General features: G+C 48.0%; 1 protein-coding gene across 2 annotated transcripts; it reads left to right on the plus strand.

Moving 5' to 3' along the window:
* Window positions 1–1,851: 1,851 nt before the first annotated feature.
* Window positions 1,852–8,630, plus strand: LOC131500385 (zinc finger protein 154-like). 2 transcript variants are annotated; one of them, XM_058709551.1, is made up of 3 exons: window positions 1,852–2,110; window positions 5,024–5,150; window positions 6,474–8,630. In XM_058709551.1, exons 1-3 carry the CDS (start codon window positions 2,078–2,080, stop codon window positions 7,859–7,861), a joined length of 1,548 nt encoding a protein of 515 aa, XP_058565534.1. In that variant the 5' UTR covers window positions 1,852–2,077; the 3' UTR covers window positions 7,862–8,630. The 2 variants fall into 2 exon arrangements, with proteins under 2 accessions (XP_058565534.1, XP_058565535.1); XM_058709552.1 differs by having other exon boundaries at window positions 5,029–5,150.
* Window positions 8,631–20,273: the final 11,643 nt, after the last annotated feature.

Here is a 20,273-nt window from a genome sequence, read left to right on the forward strand (position 1 = left end):
TTTCCATGCTTGGTACTGCTCAAATTTTTCAAGAGTGGAGATTTGTATTTTGGAGACAAAATTTCAGAGTGGCCATTCTGGTCCCATGCTCAGCTTGATTTGTTCAGTTTTGAGACATCACTGCTAAAATTTCTCTGAGACATTACCTTTTCTGACCTTCAACGGATGTTTCAACAGGGCTATTTCTGCCACCCCTGTTGAGTCACTACACACACATTAATAATAGCTCTTTGTAATTTGAATTTTATAAATGTTCTCCTGAGATCATATCAATTCTTCAATCAAAACAGTCCTCGCATCACAAAAGATATGATAACACTTTTCAGCAGTGAAATAATGGATTTAGATACTCCCAGTATCTTCAGGTAGATATTGCATACAAGCTTTGCATACAGGCTCCAGCTTGGAATACTGCAGCCACTGACCAAATCAAAGTAGCATTTTCTCTCATGGATCTCTGTTTGAGATTGATGCTAGACTCCTAAACGGAAGTGAATGTATTCAGGATATCAAATAAGACATATGAAGTGGATAAAAGTGTTTCTCAGTGAATGGGACAGAACAGTTGATTCTACAGGCAGGAGAGATGTTTTCTTGGGAATACACAGATCTGTTAAAGAAGAATTATTCAGACACTTGTTGAAACAGTAATACAAACTTCAGTCAGGACAATTCCCACAGGTGTAGGGACAATGGGAACTTGCAGTAAAGGCAAGAGAGATTGGACTCAACTTCACATTTTTTTAAAAGTTGGTATCTATGCCAAAGAGCACGGTTCAGGTGTGTGTGGGAGGGTGAGTGATAGAAAATCACTAGATTAAGGGGCGCCTTGGTGGCTCAGTCAATTAAGCGCCTGACTTTGGCTCAGGTCATGATCTCGTGGTCCATGAGTTCGAGCCCCGCGTCGGGCTCTGTGCTGACAGCTCAGAGCCTGGAGCCTGTTCAGATTCTGTGTCTCCCTCTCTCTCTGACCCTCCCCCGTTCATGCTCTGTCTCTCTCCATCTCAAAAATAAAATAAACATTAAAAAAAAATCACTAGATTAGGGAAATTCCTCCTAAACTGACCTAAAAGATACTAGCTGAAAGCAGGTCACTATGATGAGAGATCACCTGTGTGATGCCGAGGATCGAGGAAATTTAATCAGGTATCAATGGTGATCAGATATTCAGGAGGGGAGATTCTTGCCAAACCAACTGAAAAGGATTCTCGTTCCTACCAAGGCCTGGATCTAGTCAAAAAAAAGTGTACAGTGTCCTAATTAAATACTATGCAAGGAGAGACAGTCACATCTGTGTACTTGGGATTCTGGCAGCTCAACATCCTTCCTCTTATCTTTACTAATGTGGCACAATCTGGAGTATTTTCTCTCTTGACCAAGGGAACTTAATGCTCTGGATTGCACAAATTGAACTGAAATAAGATACTCTTTATTACCTTCCACTAGGCGTGGACACATTTTGTGCCTAAAACACTCAATAGAACGATGTGTTTCTTTGCTTTGTAGCCTTTGGGAGCATCACCAACAATATTCTCAGCCTCAGGGAGCATGCTACCCTTTTCTGGTCTGAAATAAGTCTCCAAGCACTTGGGTGATCAGCGGCAGAGAGCCATGCACTCGTACATGGTTACATTCTGTCAAACGGGAGGGAAGCCTGCCCGTGTGTGCCTTTTTCCTTCGCCCCTCCAAGCAGACCTTGGCTCCTTACTGCAAGAGGCCCCTGTCCGCTGCAACGGAATTGTGGAGACCACTTGATCCAGAAAGCCCTGAGCCGAGGTGCTGCGTCGTCCTCTAGTGAGAGCTAGAGGAGAGACTTCCGTGTAGGCAATACCAAGGGGCGGCACGTGGCGACTGTCTCCTGAGAGGGGACATGTTGGCGCTCTTAGTTTTGCTCACCTGGTAACAGGTTCCGGAGTTCCGCTTCCACAGTGACATAACCGGACCAAGAAGGTGCGAGAGGAGGCGCCAACCCTGCTGAACCGTTAGGGGTTGGGGTCGCCACTTCTCCCGAGCTACCCCGACCCGAGAGGGACAGGGACCGCCCGCCCGGGTGACCACCGCCCACCCACAGAGTCCGATGGCGGTGGCCGCGCCCAGGGACCCGGCTGAGGTAACCGCGCGGCCCCAAGGGCCCTCCCCGCCCTCCCCCACCCAGACCCTCGAGGCCCGAACGCGGGGCGCCTGCTCGCGTCCCTGCGGCCCAGGTCCGGTGTCCAGGCCGGGAAGGCACTCGCGGCCAGGGGCCCGGTGTCTCAGCGCCGGCGTGACGGGGTGCGGGAGGGGGCTGCAGGGGAGGGACGCGTGGTGAGGGGCGATGCAGAGCACTGAGGCACAGAGGCTGAACTGCCAGCCGAGTCGAGTCGTAGTTTTCAGGGCCGGCAAGAGTTCGGGGAGCCTCGATCCCTGGAACCCGCCGTGGCCTCCCGCGTCCAAGACTGGACACGCCCCCATTTCCCGGGGCTGCAGGGGCGTTTTTGGAACCTACACGAACAGGTGGGCGGGGCCCCAGTCCCTGATTGGCCCCGAACCCCTTATCCTGGATTGTTGTGTCCCCTGGACTCTTAGGTGCCATTCCGCAAGTTAGGGATCTGGAGACCCTGGAGAAACCCCAGGCCCGTGCCAGGAGTTACATGAAGGTGTTTCCGTTTGTGGTAATTGGTGTGGGGACGGTTGTCCCAGGACCTGGTAGCGAGGTGTGCACACGCTGGAGTTAACACCCAGCCGGAACTATTCAGGAAACGAACGGTCCCTTTGTTTCGGTTGGGAACAAGGAGCAGGGGCACAGGAGTCAGGACCGGAACGACTGCCTGAGAAGTTGGGTGCCTCTTGTGGTGGGAATGGGAAGCTTGGATGTGAGCAGGGACGTGACATTACCAAGGGCCTCATGGGATCCACCCCGCTATAGCATGAAGTGTAGACTGCGAGTTCAGGGAGGAGGCTACTGTCATAGTCTCGGTGAGGGTTATTGGACCAGGGCCCTGGCTTACAGGTCGTTGGAGTCGGGATGTGTGTTTCAAGTGACAACTCTATTTTCTAATGTTTCACCCTGTCACGGGGTGAAACAAGGATTCAGGGATACTTCCAGGGTTTTGTTCACATGGACATGGGGATGAGGCTGTCAATGGAGATGAGGAAGTTGGTAGTTTGAGTGATGTGTGGGCAGGAGATGTTTTGGGAGCACTGAGTGGACGCATTAAGTAGGCAGCCAACACACAGCACCGGAAATCTGGGGGGCGGGGGGTTCATAAGGGAGACCTCTAAAAATATCGTGGCTGCTGTGTGGCCCCAGGCGAGTGAGCTGGGGGTCACATCTGTGAGGAGCAGTCTTCTGGTTATGCAGGTAAAGCGATTATGGTGCCAGGAAGAAGGGGGGAGAAAGGGAGTTCGGGCTCGATACTTGGGTGATGGTGTGACTTGAGAGATGAGGGATGTAATGGCCATGAAGGGAGAGTGTGTGGGGACAGGATGCGCGGGCAGGTGGCCACGGTTTCTGGCAGAAGAGTAGACGCGAGAGGGATGCAGAGGCTGAGGAGTGACAAGAGCAAGAGGACGACAGTCAGGCCTGAGCCTGTGGAGCTTCTCCACTCTGCGAACTCTGCCAGGATGTGTGAGGACTTTGGTGCAGCTGGGGCGAGGGGGGAGTGTTCGTTCATGCTGGAGGGTAAGGTTGCCTGTGACCTGCTGACCTGGTCACCTGTGACGGACACTAGGTCCTGCCGGTCTGAGGCAGGGTGGCCTGCCCAGAAGGATCTTGGGGCTGCCACCACTAGTGGAAACCACGGCAGGTCTAGAGTGGCGTTGGATCCTGTTTGTCTCTACCGAGCACACTCTGGAAGCTGGTGCTCACTGTGGTGTGAGGCCTAGAGCGAAGACCCCTGTGATGCCCTATCTCTGTGTGTGCTGAAAGGCGGAGGGACTCACTTGGCCTGAGGGGAAGTTCTCCTCCTCCCTCTTCTGCTGCCGGTGAGGTTTCCGGGCCACACAGCCTTCTCCTCGAAGGTGCGTGTGCTGCTTAGCCCTTCGTGTGGGTTTCAGTTCCCTGCCAGCCCGTGGAGTGACTCAGACGGGCCGATAACGTCCTCTGACAGTGCAGGAGACACCCCACCCTCTCTGTCCAATGAAGCCTGCATCCTCCGGCTCCTGGTTGTTCGCTCTTTTTTCTTTTTTAAGTTTTTTTTAACGTTTTTTATTTATTTTTGAGACAGGGAGGGACAGAGCATGAACAGGGGAGGGTCAGAGAGAGGGAGACACAGAATCTGAAACCGGCTCCAGACTCTGAGCTGTCAGCACAGAGCCCGACGCGGGGCTCGAACTCAGGGACCGCGAGATCATGACCTGAGCCGAAGTCGGCCGCTCACCTGACTGAGCCACCCAGGCGCCCCATGTTCGCTCTTTCAGAACACAACAACCACGCTCTGGGCCCATCTGGGTGCAGTGTCCTCCTCTCCCAGGCGGTGAATACCTGTGGGTAATAAAGTGCTGTCCGTCTCCTCTGTACGGGGTCGGGTGCCGTGTGTTTAGTCATCCCATTGCCCTAAGATGGGACGCCCGCCCTCACCAGTGGGGTGAAGAGGAAGTGATTACAATACAAGTCACATATGGGGAGGCCGGAGACCTTTCTACAGCGTGGGACAGTGAGGCGGTGTTGACCATAGGCATGTGGTTGTGAGATCCAGTTTCCAGGATTGTGTGTAGTTAGGGAGGGAATGTGCCTGATGGCCTGGGGACCTGGTATTGAGACTTATGTGACCGTGGCCACCACAGAAGAATGGCCTGGTATGAGTGGGTGGATCCTCTGTGCCAGGTCCACAACTTGGGTACGTACTTGTCCACGAGCCTCTTGTGTCGGCAGAACCCTGTGATCAGTGGGCCCATGAGGAGGGAAGAGGGCCGTGGCTCCCAGCACTGGGGCCTGGTTTCTCCTCTGAGTTGGGAGAATGGGGGAGGATGGGCATGGATTAGGGGTGGGTGGGGGAAGGGATTGTGGATCTTGGGAAAGGTTCATCTGTCCCCATCATGCCAGGGCAGGGTGACCTTTGAAGACGTGGCCGTGTACTTCTCCGGGGAGGAATGGGGCCTCCTGGATGAGGCTCAGAGATGTCTGTACCAGGATGTGATGCTGGAGACCTTGGCACATATAACCTCCTTGGGTAAGACCCTCAAACCCACCCCTGTGCCCTGGGCTAGTCTCTGCCCTCCCCATGTCCCCAGCAGCAATCTGTCTTTACTTTGGGACCACGAGCACTGCTTCCTTCCCCAGTTCCCTGGGTGGGTGCTGTAGTAGGTAAGGCTGGGGTCTGTGCACTGCCCTCCTTCCTGGAGTGGGACCGGCTTTCGTGCTGACGTGCAGGGAAGAGGGTGGAGTCTTGCGGTGGACCTAACGGACACCAGCTTCACTACCCTCTTCCTGCCTGGGTGACTTCGTCCACGTGCAAGGCATCTGCATGCTCCAGGTCAGCTGCCTTCTCTAGCTGACGCTTCGCCGTGCCTGCCTGTGCCCGCAATTGCTTTCTCCGCCAGAGTTACTGCTTCCACGGACCATGGGCTGTTCTCACGAGACCCCCTTCCAGAGTTGTCCGGGGACTCTTTAGTTCTCTTTCCCATAGGCTGTCATGCGCTGGGCTGTTCTAGGCTGCTGGTGGCCACTCATCTGTCCGCTCCTTCTCCTTAGTACCTGTATCACGAAGGTGCCATATCCTTGCTCGTGGTGGGAGTGGGGCTGGATCGGGGAGCCTGTGGTGGTTCACAGTAGGTCCGGTGACCCACCCACAGGATGGCTCAGAGGCAGCCAGGCCCTGCAGAGTGGCGCCTGGAGGAAGACGACGTCAGTGTTGGGTTCAGATTGCCCCCAAAGCCTATTCTCTTTGACTAGTACTTTGAAGCCAGTGGCCGTACTTCATTTCTGTCCTTCCTTGCCCTTTTATGGCTCTTTGCCGAATGTCATCCCTGTTACTTGTCAGTTCTACTCTAACTTCCAGCCCGGGGTGAGCGTCACAGCTCTGGGCTCCATATGGCACCGGTTTTTCTCACCACTCCACCTGCAGCACTCTGCACAGTGGCCGCTGTGTATTCTGTCATGAGGTGTGGCCGTGTTCTTAAGCCGTCCCTGAACTCCACCTGCCCTGTCACAGTCCTGTTTCCTTGAGCCTTGACACACCCTTCTGCACGGCATTGGTGTCATCACGATAAGTTCCTTTGGAAAGTTGTTTGCAGAGGACTGAATTGTAGACCTTTTGCCTCCTCTCTGTCCCGCCACATGCCTGGCCTTCATCTCAGAAGGCCTCTCTCATTCAGTGTTCTTTGTACCCCACTACTGCTGAGCAGCCCCATCCTCAACCTCAGCCAACTCTGTGGTCCTGCAGACAGGCCCGTGCATGGGTTCCCGGGTTTGTTGGCCACACATTCGTAGCTCGTGTACTAGCCTCCCTCCCGTCAAAGTCAGCCCGCGCTTCACCAGCATTTCCTGCTTTCAGGCTGCTGGCATGGAGCAGGGGACGAGGAGGCACCCGAGCAGAGCGTTTCTGTACAAGGAGTGTCACGGGGCAGGACTTCCAAGGCGGCTGTGGCCTCCCAGAAGGCCCCCCCTCGTGAGGTGTGTGTCCCGGACTTGGGGGAACTTTTACAGTCGACCGAGCACCACGCGACACCTGGTGGACAGAAAGTGCACAAGATGGGGGCGTGTGACACACAGGTGTATTTCGACACAGACCTGGGGCACCAGCAGCAGCGCACTGGAGAGAAATGCTTCGGGAGCAACAGGGGCGGAGCCTCTTCTTGGAAGGACTACACATTCTGTGTGTCCGGGAAGCCCTTTTCCTGTGGCGAGGTTGTGAGGGACTTGTTGACGAGCTCGAGATTCCTCCAGGATCGGGCCACACACACCAGGGAGAAGTCAGACAGGAGAGCTGAGTGCGGGGCGGCCTCTCACGGAAGGAGAACTCCGTGCACCTCGGGAGAGGGCGCCAAGGACCTCACTTGCAGACACACCCTTGTTCGTCACCAGAGACACCTCAGCAGAGAAAGATGCTTCATGTGCAGTGAATGTGGGAAATCTTTTAGCAAAAGCTACAGCCTCAGTGACCACTGGAGAGTGCACACTGGGGAAAAGCCTTATGAGTGTGGGCAATGTGGGAAGTCCTTTAGGCAAAGCTCCAGCCTCATTCAACACCGGAGGGTTCACACTGGAGCAAGGCCTCACGAGTGTGACGAATGTGGGAAATTATTTAGCAACAAGTCCAACCTCATTAAACATCGGAGAATTCACACTGGAGAACGGCCGTACGAGTGCAGCGAATGCGGGAAGTCCTTCAGCGAAAGCTCTGCGCTCCTTCAGCACCGGAGTGTGCACACTGGAGAGAGGCCTTATGAGTGCAGCGAATGCGGGAAGTTCTTTACCTACCACTCCAGCCTCATAAAACACCAGAGAGTTCACTCAGGATCAAGGCCCTACGAGTGCAGCGAATGCGGAAAATCCTTTACTCAGAATTCCAGACTCATCGAACACCGAAGAGTCCACAGCGGAGAAAGGCCTTATAAGTGCAGCGAATGTGAGAAATCCTTTAGCCAAAGCTCTGCGCTTCTTCAACATCGGAGAGTTCACACTGGAGAGAGGCCTTATGAGTGCAGCGAATGTGGGAAATTCTTTACTTACAGTTCCAGTCTCCTAAAACACCAGAGAGTACACACTGGATCGAGGCCTTACGAGTGCGCTGAATGTGGAAAATCCTTTACTCAGAACTCTAGCCTCATTAAACACAGGAGAGTTCACACTGGAGAAAGGCCTTATGAGTGCAGCGAATGTGGGAAGTCCTTTAGCCATAGCTCCAGCCTCATTAAGCACCGGAAAGTGCACACCGGGTAAGGGCTTGAGGAGTACGGTGAATTTGGGAAACGTTTACCCGTGTCTTCCATTTCCGTGACCGTTCAAATATTCACACCAGAAGAAAGGCTTTATGAGTTTTGAAGGTGGGAAATATTTACGTCCGTGTCCAAGCTCCTAGAACATCACAATGTCCCATCAGATGAAGGCCCGGGAATGTGGCCGATGGGAGAAGGGGCTGACTGAAGTCTAGCCTCGGTGCACTCCAGAGAACTCACACTGAAGAATGGCCTTAGAAATGCAGTGACTGTGAGAAAGCCTTCAGCCAAAGGACTTAGCTCATCGGAGATGACAAATTTCAAATGGGAGACCTACCTGAAATGTGCAGGTATACAGCATTTAGGTGTTCAGTGTGACAGCGCTGGAGGAGAGCCTTTCGGAAGGTGCCATTTGCCTGTGTTGAACCTCATACATCTAAACATCCACAGGAACCCCAGGCATGTGGCAGCTGCAGTGCACTTTGTTAACCTGCCCAGGGCCATGCTCCAATGTCAGGGCAGGTCCCAGATGACCATGAACTGCCCCAGCATTGCTCCTTCCCCACTTCTCCTCTCTGAGGAGGTAGGGCATGGATCTCACCCAGTTTTGGCCTAGAGGACTGTTGGTGCATTGAAAAGGTGGACTGCATGTCTCAGGGCTGTTATTGTCCTCGTGACTCTAGAGATGGAAATCCCAGCCTCCCAAGTCACCAACCCAGCAGTCACCCTCCCATTGCTCTTGTTTGTACCATAATAAAGGTCTTACTGTTAAATCACTGTTAATCGTGGGGATTCCATTCACTGTGTGCGTGTATGAAGTTAACTGTGTTTGCTAGCATGAGCATGTGAACAGATTCGTGTGCCTTAGAAGGGACAGTGTGACGGCAGAAGATAGCTCTCCAGTCAGAGTTTAGTTTGTATGGCTGCTTGAAGACTTTCAGGGAAGGCTGAAAGGCTCTGTGATCCTAATTTATACTTGGATGCCAGGGTATTTTGTAGGGTCAGAGTTTCAATCCGAAGAGTGGCAGTTGTTGGCTGTTAGGACAACCTGCAGGGCTTCTAAGCAACATAAAGTTGTTGTCTTGTTCACAAGGGATATTGATGGTATAGTGAGTGCCCGGTGCTCTTGAAGGAAATCTATTCCCCAGGCCTGGCAGCACAGCCACAGGCCTTGATGTCCTGAATTCTGTAGGTAGCATCACTGGTTTTAAGACTATGAGGGCCATGGGCATGATCACTGTGACACAAATTGGATTAATAGAGAGTGCAGGAGACCAACAAACTGGAGTGATCCTCTCTGAAAAGGGCACCCACAGTATTTAGGCACTATGACCTTGAAGGATGAGCAGGTACAGAAAATCTCAGGACCTCCAGAAGGGTCTGTCTTGTGGAGCTGAGGGCCTGTCAGAAAAAATAATCTCAAGGTTTTGTGGATTCCTGTGTCCCCTCTGGGCTGTTCAGCAAAGTCTGTTATAGATGGCAGCAAAATGAGGACAGAGACAGGAGAGAGCTCTTAGTTCAACAGTGAGGCCTTTTTGACCCAGCCAGTGTCTTTGTTGAATGACACGGAAACACCTTCATTGCTCACCTAATGTTCCTGCCGCTGACACCTATGTCTTCTGATGAGGACACACATGGTGGAGTCAGTATGGTGGCCCAACTTGATATCTGAAGTGTAGGCAATCCAGACTTTTTTTTCCTTTTCTTTCCTCTACTTTATTTTATTTTTTTAATTTAATTTTTATTTTTAAAAACTTACATCCAAATTAGTTAGCACATAGTGCAACAATGATTTCAGGAGTGGATTCCTTAGTGCCCCTTACCCATCTAGCCCATCCCCCCTCCCACAACCTCTCCAGCAACCCTCAGTTTGTTCTCCATATTTAGGAGTCTCTTCTGTTTTGCCCCCCTCCCTGTTTTTATATTATTGTTGTTTCCCTTCCCTTATGTTCATGTGTTTTGTCTCTTAAAGTTCTCATATGAGTGAACTCATATGATTTTTGTCTTTCTGACTAATTTCACTTACCATAATACCTTCCAGTTTCATCCACGTAGTTGCAAATGGCAAGATTTCATTCCTTTTGATTGCCAAGTAATACTCCATTGTATATATACACCACATCTTCTTTATCCACTCATCCGTCGATGGACATTTGGGCTCTTTCCATACTTTGGCTGTTGTTGATAGTGATGCTATAAACCATGGGGTGTATGTGCCCCTTCGAAACAGCACACCCGTATCCCGTGGATAAATGCCTAGTAGGGCAATTGCTGGGTCACAGGGTAGTTCTATTTTTAGTTTTTTGAGGAACCTCCATACTGTTTTCCAGAGTGGCTGCACCCGTTTGCATTCCCACCAGCAGTGTAAAAGAGATCCTCTCTCTCTGCATCCTCGCCAGCATCTGTCGTTGCCTGAGTTGTTAATGTTAGCCATTCTGACAGGTGTGAGGTGGTATCTCATGGTGGTTTTGCTTTGTATTTCCCTGATGATGAGTGATGTTGAGCATTTTTTTCATGTGTCGGTTGGCCATCTGGATGTCTTCCTTGGAGAAGTGTCTATTCATGTCTTTAGCCCATTTCTTCACTGGATTACTTGTTTTTTGGGTGTTGAGTTTGATAAGTTCTTTGTAGATTTTGGATACTAACCCTTTATCTGATATGTCATTTCCAAATATCTTCTCCCATTCTGTCAGTTGCCTTTCAGTTTTGCTGACTGTTTCCTTCACTGTGCAGAAGCTTTTTATTTTCATGAGGTCCCAGTAGTTCATGGCAATCCAGACTTTTAATGTGAACCTTATTGTTAAAGCTTCAGTAAGGTACAAATGACATGCAGGGGCGCCTGGGTGGCGCAGTCGGTTAAGCGTCCGACTTCAGCCAGGTCACGATCTCGCGGTCCGTGAGTTCGAGCCCCGCGTCAGGCTCTGGGCTGATGGCTCGGAGCCTGGAGCCTGCTTCCGGTTCTGTGTCTCCCTCTCTCTCTGCCCCTCCCCCATTCATGCTCTGTCTCTCTCTGTCCCAAAAATAAATTAAAAACGTTGAAAAAAAATTAAAAAAAAAAACAAATGACATGCAGTTTCCATCATTAAATTATGCAGTTTGATGTTTTGACATTCACGTAACCCATGAAGCCATCGATCATGACCATAAACCTTCCCACACCCCCATATTTATTTGTGTTCCCTGATAATCCATCCTCGAGGCAGCCATTGACTTGTCATTATCAGAGATGAGTTTGCATTTTCTAGAATTTGTATGATTGAAGTCTTAAAGTCTTTAGTCCATTTCCTCGGGTGCCCTCACGTGGCACTTATTTTGGAATTCATCAGTGGTGCCTGTACGAGCAGTTCATTTTTATATCGCTGAGAAGAGTGTCCTGTCGATACGACGCTATTTACTTATTTATTCCTGTGAGTGGATATTTGTTTCCAGGTTCAGCTGCTGCAAGTAAAAATGCTGCAGAAATTGGATACAGTTCTTCATACTGACAGGGTCCTCTCTGTTGTGTTAATCCTGGAGTCAGCGTGTGGGTGAATGTAGGGCCTCTAAGGGACCCCAGATTGTCATCTAAAATGATTCTTCCTCTTGTATTCCCACTAGCAGTGGATGAGAGTTCCATTTCTCTGGTATCTCTGCTAGGAGTGGGTACGGTTAGTCTTTTTATTTTTATTTATTTATTTATTTTTTTAATTTTTTTTTCAACATTTTTTATTTATTTTTGGGACAGAGAGAGACAGAGCATGAACGGGGGAGGGGCAGAGAGAGAGGGAGACACAGAATCGGAAACAGGCTCCAGGCTCCGAGCCATCAGCCCAGAGCCTGACGCGGGGCTCGAACTCACGGACCGCGAGATCGTGACCTGGCTGAAGTCGGACGCTCAACCGACTGCGCCACCCAGGCGCCCCCGGTTAGTCTTTTTAAATGTGAACCCAGTTGGTACACGTGTAGCAGTATCTCACCGTGGTATAGGTGCGTTTCCCTCATGTTGCATGATGTTGAGCAAAGCTCTTGGACTCAAAATACAAAATACGGGAGGAGGCTGGGCATGGAGTCAAGAAGCCGCATCTACACTGTAGCAAATTCGAATAGACATAAGGCCGAGCACTTTATCAAGTGAACAATAAAAGTTAACAAATGGTCAGTGGTACATACAGGTTAGAAGCCTTGCAGATACTTGCCTAAGGCTAAATTTTCCATCCTGATTGGAACCAATCTGCATTAAATAAGGAGCACAACTGACAAACCCCAGCACTTAAAATGATATATCGTAGGTTCAAATATTTTGATTGTGTGTAATAAAGTTTTTGGAGTCATACAAGAGCATTTCCATCTTAGAAACACATTCTGAAGGGGTTAGGTGAGTAACGACATCACGTCTGGGATCAAATTTAAACTCCTAAGTGGATGGGGGTAGATGAGTGAAGAATGACCATAAAATGATAGCCTTCTCCGTTTGGGGAATATACTTGGAAATGCCATTATAATGGGTAGAATATGTCATGTTATGAGTAATATCATATGGTGAGGAGGATAAACTCAAAAGGACAGAAGGAAGCTTTTCATACCGTAAGCATGAAAAGGACAAAACATACATTCTAGATATGAACAGTTGAGGACAGTTATGCCTAAATTAAATTGTTTAAAAGATATTTAAAACGTAAAACTTTCTTGTCTTTTTAAGTAGCCATTATTAATGTGTGTGTTATTCCATTTTATTTGATGTAGTAGACAAATCCTACAAAGATTGAGATAGCCCTTTGTAGCTTTAAAGTAGAAACAATTAGTATTACCACAGAAAGGGGGAATGCAAAAAAGCCTTACAAAACACAAGGCCCACTTCCTTCCTTTGCAGATAATTAAATTAGGGCCCAAGAAGCAGAAGTGACTTGCAAGATGGGAAGTAAAATCCAGGCTACTAACTCTCACTTCAATGTTTTGTTTCATGTTACTTGTTTTTGTTTTTAATTTAAAAACTTTAGGGGCACCTGGATGGCTCAGTGACTTAACTGTCTGACTCTTGATTTCTGCTCCAGTCATGATCACTGTCGTGAGACTGAGCCTTGCATCCGGCTCCATGCTCGGGGTGGAGCCTGCTTAAGATTCTCTCCCTCTGTCCCTCTCCCCTGCTCACGTGCTCTTTCTCTTAAAATAAGTAAATGCAAACGCATAACTGTATTTTTGCTGGTGCCTGGCTGGCTCAGTTGGAAGAGCACGTGACTAGATTTCAGGTTCCTGTATTTGAGCCTCACACTGAGTGTAGAGATTACTTAAAAACATGACTAACTTCAAAAAAAGTTTTAATTTATTTAGAGCGCTTCTAGGTTTATAGGAAAATTAGGAGGAGGGTAGGCATCTCCTGCGTATCCCCTGCCCCCATGCATGCAGTGCCTTTCCTCCTCCATTATCAAGGTCCCCCACCAGAGTGATACATTTGTGATCTTTGATTATCATTATCACCCAGAGTCCATTGTGCATATGAGGGTTCACTCTTGGTGTGTACATTAGAGTCCGAACAACTCGTAATATATAACACAGTATCACATAGAATATTTTCACTGCCCTAAAAATTCTCTGATTCCATCTATCCATCCCTCTCTTGCTCACGCATTGCCCAGGAACCACTGATCCTTTATTCTCTCAATAATTTTGCCCTTTTCAGAATGCCTTATAGCTGGAATCCTACAGTATGAATCCTCTTTAATTATTTTTAATGTTTTTCAAATTTATTTTTGAGAGAGAGAGAGAGAGAGAGAGAGAGAGAGAGAGCGCGCGCATGCGTGAACAGGGGAGGGGCAGAGAGAGAGAGTGAGACACCGAATCTGAAGCAGGCTCCAGGCTCCGAGCTGTCAGCACAGAGCCTCACAGTGGGGCTTGAACCCACGAACTGTGAGATCATGACCTGAGCTGAAATCAGACTCTCAATCAACTCAGCCCCCCAGGCGCCCCCCAGTATGAAGCCTCTTCAGATGTCTGTTTTCACTTACGCACTTAATATGCACTTTAAGATCCCTCCGTGTCTTTTCATGGCATGATAGTTCATTGCTTTTCAGAACTAGATAATATCCTTGTCTGCACATATCAATGTGATCCATTCACCCACTAAGGAGACATCTTGGTTGCTTCCAAGTTTTAGCAATTTTGAATAAGATGCTAGGAACCATTACTGGCAGATATTTGAGTGGCCCTGTTTTCTTTCTTTTTTTTTTTTAATTTTCTTTAATGTTTATTTATTTTTGAGACAGAGAGAGACAGAGCATGAACGGGGGAGGGGCAGAGAGGGAGGGAGACAGAATCCGAAGCAACTCCAGGCTCTGAGCTGTCAGCACAGAGCCCCAGGCGGGGCCCGAACTCACAGACTGCGAGATCATGACCTGAGCCGAAGTCGGAAGCTCAACCGACTGAGCCACCCAGGCGCCCCGAGTGGTCCTGTTCTCAACTCCATTGGGTAAATACGAAGGAGCACAGTTGCCAGGTTGTATGGTAAGAGTAACTTTAGTTCTGAAGGAAACCACCCAAGCGTCTTCCAAAATGGCTGTGCTGTTGTCACCAGCAAGGAATGAGAGTTCACGCTGTCCCCCATCCTCACCGGCATGTGCTGTCTTCAGCATTCCCGTTCCTCACTCTAACAGGTATGTGGTGGCATCCCGGTGAGGATTTTTGCATCTGTCTTCATGAGAGACTGGGTCTATAGTTTTCTTCGTTGTCACGGCTTTGTTTGATTTGGGTACTGGGGCAATGCTAGCATCGTAGGAGTTGGGGCTTATTCCCTCTGCTTCTCCCTCTGAAGAGATTGTAGAGAATTGGTACAATTTCTTCTTTAAATACTGAGGAGAGAGCATCAGTGAAGCCATTTTAGGGTGCTACGTTCTGTTTTGGAAAGCATTCCAAAAAGAGACTGATTCAGTTTCAAGACTGATGCAATTTGGATTTAGTTGAAATTCTTGATTCAGTTTCTTCTGTCCTGTATCTCTTTGTTCTATTATTCCTGGAACTGGTAATTGACAGCTTCTGTGGTTGTCCTACAGCTGTGTCATCTGTTTCTCTTCCAAGCTTTTCTGTTTGTTTTTTCCCAGTTTTAGAGGTTATTCTGGGATATCTTCAGGTCAGATTCTTTGCTTAGCTACGTGTAGTCTACTGATAAGCCCACCCGAGCATTCTTCATTTCGGTGACACTTTTGATCTCCAGTATTTGTTTTTTGGGGTGGGGGTGGGAGGGTTGTTCGTTTGGAATTTCCATCTCAGTTTACATAACCCGTCTGTTCTTGCATGCTGTCTAATTTATCCAGTACAGCCCTTAGCATCTTAATCACAATTGTTTTAAATTCCTAACCTCCTGGGGAGCCTGGGTGGCTCAGTCGGTTAAGTGTCCAACTTCGGCTCAGGTCATGATCTCGCGGTTTGTGAGTTTGGGTCCCTCGTCGGGCTCTGTGCTGACAGCTCAGAGCCTGGAGCCTGCTTCGGATTCTGTGTGTCCCTCTCTCTCTGCCCCTCCCCTGCTCTTGCTCTGTCTCTCTCTGTCTCAACAACAACAACAACAACATTAAATTCCTAGTCTCCCTCTTCCACATCCCTGTCTAGTGTGAGCCTGGTTCGAAGGCTTGCTTGGTCTCTGCAGACTTTTTGATTCATCATGCCTTGTGATACTGTCTTGAGGTCTATGTGTGAAGTACTCCATGAACGGGACTGATGTAGACAGGAGCGGCGTTAGTGTGGGGAGAAGGGGACTATTACGTCGTCTGTGACTAGGGGTCTGTTTGGTTTTGTCTTGTTTTATGCCTGGAACAGTGTTATGATTTGTTTGGCACAGAAATTTCCTCTTTAACCTTTGAGTTCCTTATGAGTGGATCTTCACAGTTTCTGAGATTAAGAGGTTTTGTTTGTAGGTTAAAGATTTATTTTATTATTTTTTAAAAAATTTTAATGTTTATTTATTTTTGAGAAACAGAGAGACACAGCATGAGCATGGAACGAGCAGAGAGAGCGTAGAAGCAGTCTCCAGGCTCTGAGCTGTCAGCCCAGAGCCTGACGTGGGGCTCGAACTCACAAGCCATGAGATACTGACCTGAGCCGAAGTCAGAGGCTTAACAACTGAGCCACCCAAGTGCCCCAAAGATTTATTTTCTTTTATGGAATGAATTTACTGACATAAAATAGAGGTCTCAAGTCTTATAGTGAGTTTGTGCTTCTGCACTGTGCCTTGTCAGTGTCCCCCCACACCTTGGTTGGGACAGGGTGGATCGAGTGGCCTGGAGGTAGGTATATTTCTCTTCCCTCTGTTCACCTAGGCTCTGGTAAATCCTGAGCAACTTAGGCTCTGCTCAAATAGTGTGCATATTGGTTTGGTATGATTTAGAGCCATTCGTTGATGACGAAAATGAATCTGCCTTTAGAAGTAATGTGTTTTGACAAAAGAATGAGGTTTCTTGCATCAAGACGTCATCAACTCATCTGTTCTCACCAATAATAACTCAGTAGCCCAGGTGCTGAGGGTTCCTGCCGGGACTTTGCAATAAAAACATAGGAAGGAGCAAATATGGCTACGGGCCATTTAGACCAAAACTCCTGAGAGTTGGTGAAGACCATCCCAGAGTGCTGGGTTGGGCAAGGCTAACTGCTCATCTGAATAGCTCTCCAAAGACCTTAGGGCATTAGCTCCTGCCATAGTAAAGGCCACTCTTTTACACCAGTGGGGAAGACCACAGTGGCCCTGGAAGGAGATCCACTAGCCCATCAACACTGGCATCATCGTTCCCTAGCAACATGTTCTAGGAACAGGGGACTTCCCTTTGCGCTGGCGGCTGGACATCAGCTATGGGTTTGCCGTCTCTCCATAGTACTAACTCAGAACAAGTTTTGCCTCCACTACATGTGGACGTTACTCCTTTCATCTCCTTCTGCCTGCTACAATAGTGTGATTAGTTGACTATTGATTTGGATATGTTATTTTCTTCCTTGGCTTATTAAGAGATTACCTCGTAGGTCACTAGCTTGTGAAATTCCCACCGTGAACCTCTGTTAAATAAAGACAAATTCAGTCTCAGAGCATTAATTTGCCTCAAATCAAAACAAACAGTTTTTTCTGCAAGCAGACTTTGCAGAGAACCATGCCTTGGCATATTTGAAAATGGTTTCTTTGGGGGAATCTGCCTGGCTTCGTCAGTAGAGCACGTGGCTCTCGATCTCAGGCTCATGAGCTCAAGCCCCACCTGGGACACAGAGCTTACTTAAAAAAGCAAACAAACAAAGAAACAAAGAAAACAGGTAACATTCAAAGAAAAAGAAGAAGAAAATGGTTTCTTTTCCTTTCTGCTGTTGGAGCACAGGATTTTCTCCTGTTGCAGAAGATCACAGAACATCACGGGATACTCACTGCGAGAATCAGGTAGAACTCTACAAGTGTGTGGGAGCTCTCCACAGGGCTGGGTTCCCCAGGAAGTTTTCTCTCTCAGGCTCATTTCCACTGAGACTCCAGCAATTGGGCAAGTACATTTCAGTCTCCCTACCCCTGCACGGGCTCCCACTGATTCCACATGTGCATTTCTGCTTCAGTATATTGTGATCTCTGTATCTGCTGGTCTCAACCGGGGCACAGCAGTTTTCCCTGTGACCGCAGTTATTTTTGGAATCGGAGAAGAGTTTGTTGGTTTGTTCAGCTTTTTCCTTGTTAGGATGGAGAGGCGACTTCCAGTTTCTTACACGCTAGGCCAAATCCACAAGTACCCTGTTAGCCTTTTGATTTCTTCCTTCTGAAAAGATAAAATTACCGACAAAATGGTACTGCTATGGGTTTGAATCCTTGTGTTCCCCCAAATTTCATATGCTGAAATCCTACATCATAGAAAGGTGATGGTCTTAGGGGGTGAGGCTTTGGGGAGGTGCTTAAGTCATGAGGGTGGAGCCCTCCTGAATGGGATCACTGCTCTATGGGAGGCTGCAGAGAGACCCATGGCCCCTTCCACCATGTTGAGGACGCAGAGAACGTCAGCACCCCGATGAGAGCCCTGGCCCCACCATGCTGGCACCGTGGTCTCCAACATCCAGTCTCCAAGACTGTGAGAATTAATTATGTATAAGCTACCCCGTCTGTGAAAATTTCTTACAGCAGTCTGAACAGACCAAGCCACATTTTATCATTTCTTCTGGCGATATGCAACCATACACCAAACAGGAAAACACTGTGTAATGAAGCAAAATGAAGCTTCCCCAGTCTTCCAACATTACTTATCATTTCATAGCCATTTTTGTATGATCTGTCCTCACATATACCGGTACGTTACTTAGACATTACACTTAATGCAGAAGAACTCATGGAGGATATATTTTCAACAGGTTCACAGTCCCAATAGCCATCAGACAACACATTTTTTAAATCTGGCAAATATGTTCTTGGGGCGCCTGGGTGGGTCGGTCAGTTAAGCGTCTGACTTTGGCTCAGGTCATGATCTCACAGTTCATGAGTTCAAGCCCCACATCAAGCTCTGTGCTGACAGCTCAGAGCCAGAGCCTGCTTCGGATTCTGTGTGTGTGTCTCTCTCCCTGCCCCTCCCCCGCTCACACTCTCTCTCTCTCTCTCAAAAATAAATAAAACATTTTAAAAAATCTGACATATTCCTAATGTTCAATTTCCTCAATTGCATCACAAATGTTGTTTCTTAAGCCATATTTATTGCAGCTAGGACCCAGAACGTATGCTGATGCCCTACAGTTGCTCTCTCACAAGTTATGTTAACCCACAGGTCCCACTTGCCTTCTTATTAATTGTTGAAGTTGCTGAGGGGTTTGTTCATTAGAGTTTGCCATCTCCTGGGTGTAGCCTAGTGAGTCTCTGACACTGTCCAACTGGTCACACTGGCCCATAATCCTGCACACTAGATAGCGGTGACACAAGTGATGAGGCTTTTCTCCTGCAGGCATGTGTGATGGTGACCAGTGGGGACATACAACAATCTTCCCCCGCCTACAGATCCACTCCGCACTCGTATTTGATATGTGTATTCATCAACACTGCCAAGGAATTAATTCTGTCTCTATCTAGCTGAAGATTTTACCAGATCCCACAGGACTGTGCCTTTCAGATGCCAGTCTCAAATCCAGGTTGTCACCTGTGCTTCACAGTGACTGGCTGTAAATGAGCAGATCCCCTGACCCCTCCTCTTGCTGGATTGTCTTGCCAGGGTGGCTCACAGAACTCAGGGAAATATGTTTAGAGGCAGATGAAGTACATAGGGGGACCCAGAATGTATCCCGATGTCCTATAGTCGCTCTAGGGGGACTCATAGGGGAGGTGCAGTAGGGTCCCCAGTGCAGGAGCTTTTGTCCTCATGGAACTGAGGTGTGCCCCCCTCCAGGCATGTTTACAGACCTGGAGGCTCCTCACGTCTCCTTTTCAAGAGTTTTTACAGACCTCTACATCTAAAAGGATATATAGATCTTTTTTATCCTCCAGCACACTCTCCTGGAGATTGGTGGGTGGGGCTCCAAGTTCTAACCCTCTAATTCTCGTTTCTGATGACCATTCCCCATCCTGACTGTATTTAGGGCCTCCACCCCAACACAAGTCTTTAGCATAAATTAAGGGGTGCTAAAAAATGGGCTCCTTATGACAACACACAAGATATTACTATCACTCAGGAGATAACAAGTGTTGTAGGAGCTCTGTGGCAGGAACAGTGCACAATGGAGAAAGACCAAATAAATTTCTTCATATACCACATTACTGAGTAATGTGTTTAATACTTTAAACTGGAATGTGATGTGCACCAGGAGTAATCAGCTACGAAATTTGCAAAGACTTGCAGAAAAAATCTCAATGTCATACAGAGAAGCAGACAGAACCCATTACATACATGTTTTCAAGGTAAATAGAACTCGTCTTCACGTAAGGGCACTTGACAGCATCATTTGTTACATATAGTTTGTCCTAACTTTACCTTTGTAGTTGGGGTAAACTTGTGTTTGTTTCTTGACTTCACCAGAGGAAAAACAAACTTGTTTGTATGACAGGAAGTTCTTTTTGAAATTAAATAATATAAGTCAGGAATGCAGGTATGAGGGAGCCCAGGTGGTAAAAGGCCTGTGTGGTCCTCAAAGGGATGGGTTGTTGGGATGATGTAGTTCTGACAAGTTCTCTAAGCTAGATGCTATGAGAAAAGGGAAGGGGAGAGTGTCTCCACATTTTCAACAGGGAGAATTATGCCTCTTCTATCTAATCTGTATTTGAGACACCTGAAGTCACAAGAATATAGATGACATTCTAGCAACTGATGGATCTACCTAAAAAAGATACCGTACCTAAATAATCATTCAGGGAGGCAACATAAGAGTCTAAATTGTACTAGGATATTTGTTCATAATAAGTATAGAAAGGTTATTCGTTAACCAATATTTTATTTCCTTTCTGTCCTGTATATAAACAGTTT

Source organism: Neofelis nebulosa, chromosome 17 (genome assembly GCF_028018385.1).
Source record: "Neofelis nebulosa isolate mNeoNeb1 chromosome 17, mNeoNeb1.pri, whole genome shotgun sequence".
Taxonomy (NCBI): domain Eukaryota; kingdom Metazoa; phylum Chordata; class Mammalia; order Carnivora; family Felidae; genus Neofelis; species Neofelis nebulosa.

Excerpts from the sequence above, each read along its gene's own strand:
- LOC131500385 (XM_058709551.1), top strand. The coding sequence starts at position 2,078 with ATGGCGGTGGCCGCGCCCAGGGACCCGGCTGAG. Across the intron at positions 2,111-5,023 it reads CGCCCAGGGACCCGGCTGAG|GGCAGGGTGACCTTTGAAGA; the intron begins GTAACCGCGCGG and ends CCATCATGCCAG. Across the intron at positions 5,151-6,473 it reads GGCACATATAACCTCCTTGG|GCTGCTGGCATGGAGCAGGG; the intron begins GTAAGACCCTCA and ends TCCTGCTTTCAG.